This window comes from Leopardus geoffroyi, chromosome C3 (genome assembly GCF_018350155.1).
Source record: "Leopardus geoffroyi isolate Oge1 chromosome C3, O.geoffroyi_Oge1_pat1.0, whole genome shotgun sequence".
NCBI classification, from domain to species: domain Eukaryota; kingdom Metazoa; phylum Chordata; class Mammalia; order Carnivora; family Felidae; genus Leopardus; species Leopardus geoffroyi.
Window position 1 is genome coordinate 109,847,048 of NC_059338.1, and position 9,618 is coordinate 109,856,665.

General features: G+C 43.5%; 1 protein-coding gene across 1 annotated transcript in view; it reads right to left on the reverse strand.

Annotated features, from left to right (window-relative positions):
- LAPTM4B (lysosomal protein transmembrane 4 beta) overlaps nt 1-9,131 on the reverse strand; it is a 79,043-nt gene extending 69,912 nt beyond the window's left edge. The window contains exon 1 of the mRNA XM_045454121.1: nt 8,808-9,131. Within this exon, the coding sequence (XP_045310077.1) occupies nt 8,808-8,906 (99 nt within the window). The 5' untranslated portion in view covers nt 8,907-9,131. The remainder of the gene's footprint in view (nt 1-8,807) is intronic.
- Nucleotides 9,132-9,618: the final 487 nt, after the last annotated feature.

Sequence of the window (9,618 nt, forward strand, 5' to 3'; positions counted from 1 at the left end):
TCAGGCTCTCTACTATCAGCACAGCTGCTTCAGGTCCTGTCTCCCTCTCTCTCTGCCCCTCCCCCAGCTCATACTTTCTCTGTCTCAAAAATAAATAAAAACATAAAAAAATTTTTAAAAATATGTTGCATTTTTATTCACCAATCATGAGCCATCAGAGTTAGAAATAAAAAACAATCCTATTTATAACTGCACCGAAAGGAATATAAAAACTGGGAATAAGTTTAACCAAGGCGATAAAAAACCGGTATATTTAAAATTATTAAGGGACATTTGGGTGGCTCAGTCAGTTAAGTGTCCAACTTTGGCTCAGGTCATGATCTCACGGTTCGTGGGTTTGAGCCCCATACTGGGCTCTGTGCTGAGCGGTCAGAGCCTGGAGCCTGCATCTGATTCTGTGTCTCCCTCTCTCTCTCTGTCCCTCCCCTGCTTATGATCTCTCTTTCTGCCTGTCAAAAATAAATAAACGTTAAAAAAATAAAAAAACTGAAAGAAAATAAATAAATAAATAAAATTATTAAGACATTAATGAAAGAAATTGAAGACATAAATAAATGGAAAGATATTCTGCACTCATGGATTGGAAGAATCACTACTGTAAAAATGTCCACACTACCCAAAGCAAGCTATAGATTCCATGCAATCTCTATCAAAATTCCAAATGTCATTTTTCAAAGAAATAGAACAAATAATCCTAAAATTTGTATGGATCTACAAAAAAACCTCAATATTCAAAGCAATCTTGAATAAGAAGACCAAAGCTGAAGGCATGATACTCCCTGATTTCTGTATTATACAGCTACAGTAATTAAAACAATATGGTATTGGCATAAAAACAGACACATATATCAATGGAACATAACAGAAACCCATGTATACATGGTTAATTAATTTACAACAAAGGAGCCAACAATACAGAGTAAGGAACAAAGTTTCTTCAATGAATGGTGTTCAGAAACTGAAGAGCTAAGTGCAAAAGAATGAAACTCGACCACAATCTTATACCACACACAAAAATTAACTCAAAATGGAGTAATGACTTGAATGTAAACCATAAAACTCCTAGAGAAAAACACAGGCAGTAAACTCCTTCACAGGATCTTAGTGATGATTTTTTAATCTGACACCAAAGAGAACAACAAAAAGTGGGACCACATCATACTAAATAGCTTCTGCACAGTAAAGAAAAGCCTCAACAAAATGAAAAGGCAACGTACTGAATAGGAGAAAATATTTGCAAATCATATATATGATAAGGGACTAATAGCCAACATACATAAAGAACTCTTACAAGTTAATGGCAAAAATCAATCCAATTTAAAACTGGGAAGATCTCGGGGCGCCTGGGTGGCGCAGTCGGTTGAGCGTCCGACTTCAGCCAGGTCACGATCTTGCGGTCCGTGAGTTCGAGCCCCGCGTCGGGCTCTGGGCTGATGGCTCAGAGCCTGGAGCCTGTTTCCGATTCTGTGTCTCCCTCTCTCTCTGCCCCTCCCCCGTTCATGCTCTGTCTCTCTCTGTCCCAAAAATAAATAAACGTTGAATAAAAAAAAAAAAAAAAAAATTAAAACTGGGAAGATCTGAATAGACATTTTTCCAAAGAAGACATATAGATAGTCAGCAGGTACATGAAAAGTTGCTCAACATCACTCGTCATCAGGGAAATGCAAGTCAAAACCACAATGAGATGCCATCTCACACCTGTTAGAATGGCTATTATCAAAAAGAAAAGAAATAACAAGTATTGATGAGCATATAGGGAAAAGGGAACACTTGTACATTGGTGGTGGGAATGTACTATGGAAAGCAGCCTGGAGGTTCCTCAAAAAGTTAAAAATAGAACTACCATATGCTCTAACAATTCCACTTCTGAGTATTTATCTTAAAAAAAAAAACAACAACAAAAACAGTAACTTGAAAAGATATCTGCACTCCCATGTTCACTGCAGCATTATTTACAATAGCCAAGCTATGGAAACAACCGAAGTGTCCATCAACAGATGAATGGATAAAGAAATGGCATGATATATATATTGAGGCTACACACACACACACACACACACACACACACACACACACACATATATTGAAGCATGAATGGACCTCAAGGGCATCATCCTAAGTGAAAGAAGTCAGATTGAGAAAGACACCACAGGATCTCTCTTACATGTAGAATCTAAAGAACAAACAAAAACAAGCTCAGAGAACAAGTGGTGGTTGCCAGAGGCAGGGGGTAGGAGGTTAGAGAAATGGGTAAGGGGTGTCAAGGATAAAAAGAAAAAAATAAATACAGTGCATTACAGAGCAAAAAAAAAAAGTCTTACACGCGGCGGGTGGCTGCTTTCATTCTAACACCCTTGTTCGTAATTCTTTAATGCCTCCCCACTGCCTACAGAATAAAATCCAAACTCTGTAACCTAGTATTTCAGTCTTTTACACTCTAGTATAGTAGGGAAAACACTAGGCAATGAGGATTATATAAGTACTGGGTATCAGCCCAAATTTTGCCCTAGACTTATAGACTAAGTCATAGCATCTGACACCTAAGAAGAAACTATCAGTCTTAAATGAGCATATCACCACCTATCCTATCTGAACCCCAGGGCTGTTTCATGATCTAAATAAGAGTAAATGTGAAAGCCCACTAAAAACTATCCATCATTCTACAAACACAAGCTGTCGATTTTACTACCCAGTATTACCAACCAGACAAAAAAAAAATCAATATTTATCACACCAGAATTTCTTAGGCTACAAAAAGAACCCATCAGGCTTGAGTCCACAAGCATCCTGGGACTTTCAAAGTGAACTGGTTGGTCATTTGAAAGGTCAGGTCGTAAAGCTAATGAAATCAGTTTCTCTGACCTCTTTAATCCTTTATAATCTGATATACGGCCAACTACCCCATGAATGGGGTACAAAGAGGCATTCAGTATGTATATGCTGAATGACTAAGTTCCTAAAATACACTTGGATGATGATGAAAAGGATGACACATACAAAGGGTTACTCATCCCAGGTGTCAAGTTCAGATGCTTCCAACTACCAGTACCACCTTTCAAAACACTCTAAGAAAATCACATGGTAAAACAATGAAAGAAATTACAAAGGAAAAAGTATTGTTTAAGTATGTCAAGAGGAATGCAGGTTCTGATGGTAAAACATATTCTATATGAAATGGGGGCTGTAGCCTAAGGAGGGAGCAAGTATTGTTACTGTCCTCTTTCTCCCAGTAACAGTCTCGGTTTCTCTGGGAAATTACTCATCCCTCTGCTCTCAAATGGGAGGGGGTTTTGAGCAAAGTTAATCCTACTCCTGGCTCACATCCCTCTAATCAATAGTTCAAGAGCAGGAGAATATCCCAGAACTACCATTTATCCGGATATTCTAGTCACAAAAACCTTGTCTGCCTGGTTTAGGGGTGGACAGGTAACTTACATTTATCAAATCAGAATGAATCTCAGGATTTAGGGCTTAAGCAATGGCTTGCAAAGGAGGGTAACCAGAAAAGGAAGGGGTGGGAAACAGGGGAAAGAGGTGGCAGAAACCACTGTGCTGTTTAAGCCAACTGAAGTTGGCTTGCAACACACAGGTCATGAAATTCACAGACTTCCCTAGAATAGAGGACCAAAGTTCTTAGAAGTAGGCTAACAAGTTCATATTTATGTTTGAGAAAAATACTTCAGGGAACTGCATCTATAATAGACTGAAAAAAAATGGATTGTTGATGGCAAGGCTAGAAGCAAGGAGACCAGTTATTAGACTGTTATAATAGCCAGGTGATTGCTTACGAGAGCCTAAATGAGGAAAATGTTAGCAAGAAGAGAGACCAGAATAAGGAGGTAATCACAAAATCAATAGGACATGGCAACAGAATAAAGGAAGAAATTAAGGAAGGTGGCAGGAGAAAGGCATCTAGCCGAGGAGTCTAAATGGACGGTGAGAGACAGACTAGAGTATGGGCGAACGTGGGGAGGCAGTTAATGGATTCAGGTTTAGAACAGGAAGTTTTGATGAAGAAAGAATGGAAACCCCAGAAGACTACATAGCAATCAGCCTGCTTCAAGTACTCCTTTTAAATTACGAACCCTCTGGAAACCAGGACAAGTCAGCCTTCATGCTCTGTGAAGATGGATAATCATCTTATTTGTCTCTCTGAAAATGTCTGTAGTTATTAAAGGTTATGTAAAAATTCAGCTTCTTTTCAGGGCAAGAGATTAAACTGCCTTTCAAAAGAAACAAATACAAACCTCTACCTCACACTGTAACACAAAAATTAATTAGAGGTGGATCACAGATGTAAATATAATAGCTAAGCCACAAAGTGTTGGAAGAAAATAGAAGAGAGTATCTTTACAATTTGGGAGTAGGCAAAGATTTCTTAGAATACAGACAGTACTAACCATAAAAGAATAAACTGACAAACTGAACTTAAAATTTAAAACTTCTATTCACCAAAATATACCACTAAGAAAATGGGTAGATAGCCACACACTGGGAGAAAACAGTCACAAAATGCAGAATCCAAAATATAGAAAGCTATCTTACAAATCATTAAGAAAAAAAACAAAACCCTGGGGCACCTGGGTGGCTTAGTTGGTTAAGCGTCCAACTCTTGGTTTCAGCTTGGGTCATGATCTCCCGGTTGGTAGGTTGGAGCCCCACATCAGGAGCCTGCTTGGGATTCTCTCTCCCTTTCTCCGCTCCTCCCCTGCTCACGCTCCCTTGCTCTTGCTCTCTCACTCACAATAAATCAACTTAAAAAAAAAGTCTTAAAAAAAAAAAAAAGACAAAACTCAATGGGGCCCCTGGGTGGCTCAGTCGGTTGAGCGTCCGACGTTGCTCAGGTCATGATCTTGCGGTTTGTGAGTTCGAGCCCCTTGTCGGGCTCTGTGCTAACAGCTCAGAGCCTGGAGTGTGCTTCAGATTCTGTTCCCCCCCCCCCCCACCACCGCTCTCCACCCTACCCCTGCTTGTGCTCTGTCTCTTCCAAAAATGAATAAACATAAAAAAAATTTTTTTAATGGGCAATAAATAGCACTTCACAAAAGATGATATAGGAGTGCCAAATAAACACAGATGAACTGTTCCACATCATTAGTCACAAGGGAAATGCAAATTAAAGCTACCATAAGCTGCAACTACATACCCACCAAAATGGCTACAGTTAAAGACTGACCACCCTAAATGTTGACAAGGACATGGAACAACTGGAACTCCATACGTTGCTGGCAGAACCACTTTGGAAAACTGCTCAGCAGTTTCTCATAAAGTTAAATATATTTCTACTCCATGACCAGCAATTCCACTGCTAGGCATTTATTCTAGAGAAATAAAAACATATGTCTGCAAAAAGTCTTGTGCAAGAATGTCCAGATCAGCTTTATCTATAATGGCCCCAACCTGGAAACAACCCAAATGTCCATCATCTGGCAAATGGATAAATAAATTGTGATTTATTCAGACAATAAAATAATACTCAGCAATACAAAGCAACAAACTACTGATATACTCCAATTAACATGAATGAATTTAAAAGATGCTGATGCTAAGTGAAAGAAACCAGATACAAAAGAATACACACAGTATAATTCCATTTACATGAATAGGTAAAACTCTAGGGTGGGGATGAGGCAGTGGGAGGGATTAACTGGGAAGAGGCACAAGGGAACTTTCTGGGGTTTTGGAAATGTTTTCTAGGTGTGTGGGTAACACAAGGTGTATGCATCTGTCAACTCAATGAACTGTACACTTCTGTGGATCTCACCCTATGTAAATTATGCCTTCATCAAAAGGAAAAAATAAAACAAAAAAATGATCTCTAATAGAAATACCTGAAATCAACATGCTTCATTACTGGACTGAAGGAAATCTTTGTTATTCCAAGGGAAAAACAAAACACACACCAACTTTAAAAATTTTTTTAACGTTTATTTATTTTTGAGAGACAGACAGAGCGTGAGCAGGGGAGGGCCAGAGAGAAAGGGACACACGGAATCCGAAGCAGGCTCCAGGCTCTGAGCTGTCAGCACAGCATCAGACACGGAGCCCGAACCCACAGAACGGTGAGATCATGACTTGAGCCAAAGTCGTTCACTTACCTGATGGAGCCACCCAGGTGCCCCAGAAAACACACACACAACTTTTAAAAGGTAAAAACAGGGGCACCTAGGTGGCTCGCCGGTTGAGCCGACGCACTTGATTTTGGCTCAGATCATGATCTCACCGTCTGTGGGCTGAGCCCAGTGACAGGCTGGCTCTGCCTCTGCGCTGAGAGTAGGGAGCCTGCTTGGGATTCTCTGTGTGCCTCTCTTTGCCCCTCCCCCAAGCACTCTCTCTCTCAAAAATAAATATAAAAAAATAAATAAAAGATAAAAACAAGTGGGAACAGGCAGACTAAAATACCACTCAGACCACAAACCAACCATGGAATTTTATGTAAATCACCTATGCTCTCTTGGCCTCTATTTTCTCATCTATAAAATGGGGGTAAGAAAATCTACCACACCAGGAATATGTAGACATCAAGATTATGCAAAGCATCTAGTATGTACCTGGCACACAAAGCCTTAGTAAGTGGTAGTGGTAGGAGAAGCAATTAGAAAATGCTTTAAAAAGACCCACTTTACCCATCTGGTGTAAGAGTTCCACTGAACTCTTATTTGAATATCTATGCACAGCCCTGTCCTTTTTTCATGACAACTCTTCTCCCGTCTGATAACTGACCCTATTCCACCCAGATGACAGGTGGGGTGAGAAGGGTAGGGGAAGGAGCGTGAGATGCCTTGCTCTTCAGTGACCCTGTTCCCTCATCTTAAAAAAATGTTCATGTAAGTCAAAGTTATGGAAACCAAATTATATTTAAAGGTATGAGAGAAACTCACTATTAAAAAAAAAAAAAGGTCTAAAACTGTTTCATGAAATGCAAAAGACTTTTTATGAAGATTACCAGTACTATAAAGTCAGGTTTCTCATTTATTAGGTTTACCTAATGTAGCACTCTTACATCTGCTAGAAAGCTTTCTAATTATCGTTCAAAAGGCCATGCCGTTTCCAAATGCTAACACATGCACAGCAATAGCTACTTCCCACAAAGAGCATGTTCAAACAGTACACAAAGCATGCAGAGTACTGTCCTTTTATCACACCAGTACTGTCTAGTTGGATTACAGCCAACAACAGGGCTCAAGTAGATTTATCTTTCCTGCAGATCATGTAGTACATTTGCCTAATGCAGTGCCCTAGATTTTACAAATTACATTTACTGATGTACTTGCAAGTCTGCAGACTTGAACATTTTCAAGGAGGACGCAAGACATTTATATAAAATAGTATGTCTTGATCATCAGTAAAAGCACTGTTTTGAGGCCACCTACTATCTTTTGCTGGAATTTAAAATTTCTGTAAAGCATTTCTTGGCTTTTAGCAAAGTCAGGGTTGAGCCAAGACGCCGATGTTCTCTCTGCATTCAACTGCACAAAAAGAATCCACACATACCAAAGATCTGTTCGAAAGCTTTTAAGGCCAAAAATGTCTATTGTGTGGCCTGTGATAGGCACTGACTAAAGGAAACTTGAAACTATAAATAGGACACGGAACACCATATGCCTGGGGGAAAATATTTTGCTTAAAATGGCACGACACAATTCGACATGATGTTCACATTATGTCAAAAAAAGTGAGTATGAACCAACAAAAAAAAACCCTCTGACGATTAAGAATTTATTCTCACGAAAAAGTTCAGTATGCCATCTTAATACCATTTTTAAGGGATTTCCTGATGATGCAGTGGTATTCACTGCAAAGTGGCTCGGGTCTAACTCTCCAACATGATGTCACAAAACCCGAAATGCAATGGAATCCGATTCAGTGTTGGCGCAGTCCGGGGGTGCCAACAATCAACCTGGAGGAGGCATACAGGGCCAGAAAGACTCCATCAGGTTTCCTCAGTGCCCCCTGATAATCAGTGCTCCCCATACAAACAAGTTCTTAAAAGCTCCAACCTAAAAAATAAATAAATAAAAATTAAAAAAAAAAAAAAAAAAAGATTTGCCTGCAGCGTCTGCTAAGAAAGGTACAGGGATCACCTGTCAATGGGCAGGAAAGTAAGTGGGTGTAAAATGGCTTCCCCGGGCACACTGAAACTGAAACGCAGTAAATCCTGGCAAATCCCTTCCTAGAGTAAGGGCTTCACACCAAACGTGTGGAGGGACGCATTCACGGAGCGTGCCAAGAACCCCCAACCATTCCTCCTCGGGACCCGAACGCGAGCTGAAGACCGGACAGCAACCCCGAGGCCGGGATGCGAGCTGGGAGAATGGGCAAGCCGGGGCTGCAAGCGCGACCACAGTGGTGGCAGAACGCGCCCCGTCACCCCACGACCCAGTCGCGGCGCGACTAAACACAAAGCCCAACGGGTGGTGAGGAGAAAGAAAGGAATGGAAAACACGTGGTCCGCAGATCCGATCAGGGCTCTCCCGGCCACCAAGTGCACTTTTACCGGAAGCGGGGGAACCCGCCGCAGCCCGCACGGCCCCCGACTCTGGGCCGTGGCTGGACCCCCGCCACAGGTTGGCTGAGCCGGGGATCGCGGACAGGCTCGCGCACGGAATTAAGTTTCTAATAATACAACTTTAAGCGGATTAGCGCCGGCGTAGCCCAACGCCGAGGCCGCACTCGGGGGCGTGCAGAGTGCAGCGGGCGCATGGGCCAGGGTCCCGGGGTCCCGAAGTCCCGTGCCGGGGGTGGGGGCTCGCGGCGCCGGCGCCTCCGCTCCTGCAGGTGCGCCCCCCGCGCGTCGCCTCGCTCACCAGGTACCAGACGCCCAGCAGGATGGTGCCGGTGCGGACATGGCAGCACAGGCAGCAGCTGTTGGAGTAGAACCGCGTCCAGGGCGCGACCATCTTCATCGCTCGGGCCGCGGGCGCCGTGGCGCGAGCGCGCGCCCAAGTTTGCAGGAGCGTCGGCCGCGTCGCTCGGGGCCCGCCGGGGGGCTGCTGCCGGCTCCCCCGCCGCTGCCGCTGCCGCTGCCTGCCCGGCTCCCCCGCTTGCAGGTGGCCCGCGCTCCGCGCCTCTGCGGAGAGCTCCGAGCGGCTGCGGCGGCCGGACCCTGCGCTCCGAAGGCTGCGGGAGGAGGAGGAGCGGGAGGGGGCGGGGCGGGCCACGTGACTCGCGCTCGGGCTCGTGATGTCACCGCCGGCTCCAGCCAGCTGCGGGCGCCCCGGGCCGGGGGTAAATAAATCAGTCATCCTGCGCCCTGGGCCGGTCCCGGAGCGGGCCCCCAGTGGAGTTCCGGGCCTCTCCTCTCTCCTGTGGTCATTTGTGTGACTCTGTCACGGGTTTGAGATTCTTTTACAGTCTAGCTGGTTGTGGTTTCTCCCCTTCCACTTCTATTTGGCAGATAATCTGTAGATGCAAATGCTATTACTGTTATCTTGCGAACTGGAAAGAGGGAAAACTGCAGGGTGTGATTCCGGTCAACTGCAGTACTTTGAACCGCTGCTGGAGTCGCCAGGAGCAATTTGTCTCCTCTTCCCAGCTCAATTACTGTGGTAGTAGTAACCTTTTCCCAGAAAATAGGATGTGTGTCAAGGACATCCTCGCTGTGCTTCGAGTAGCATT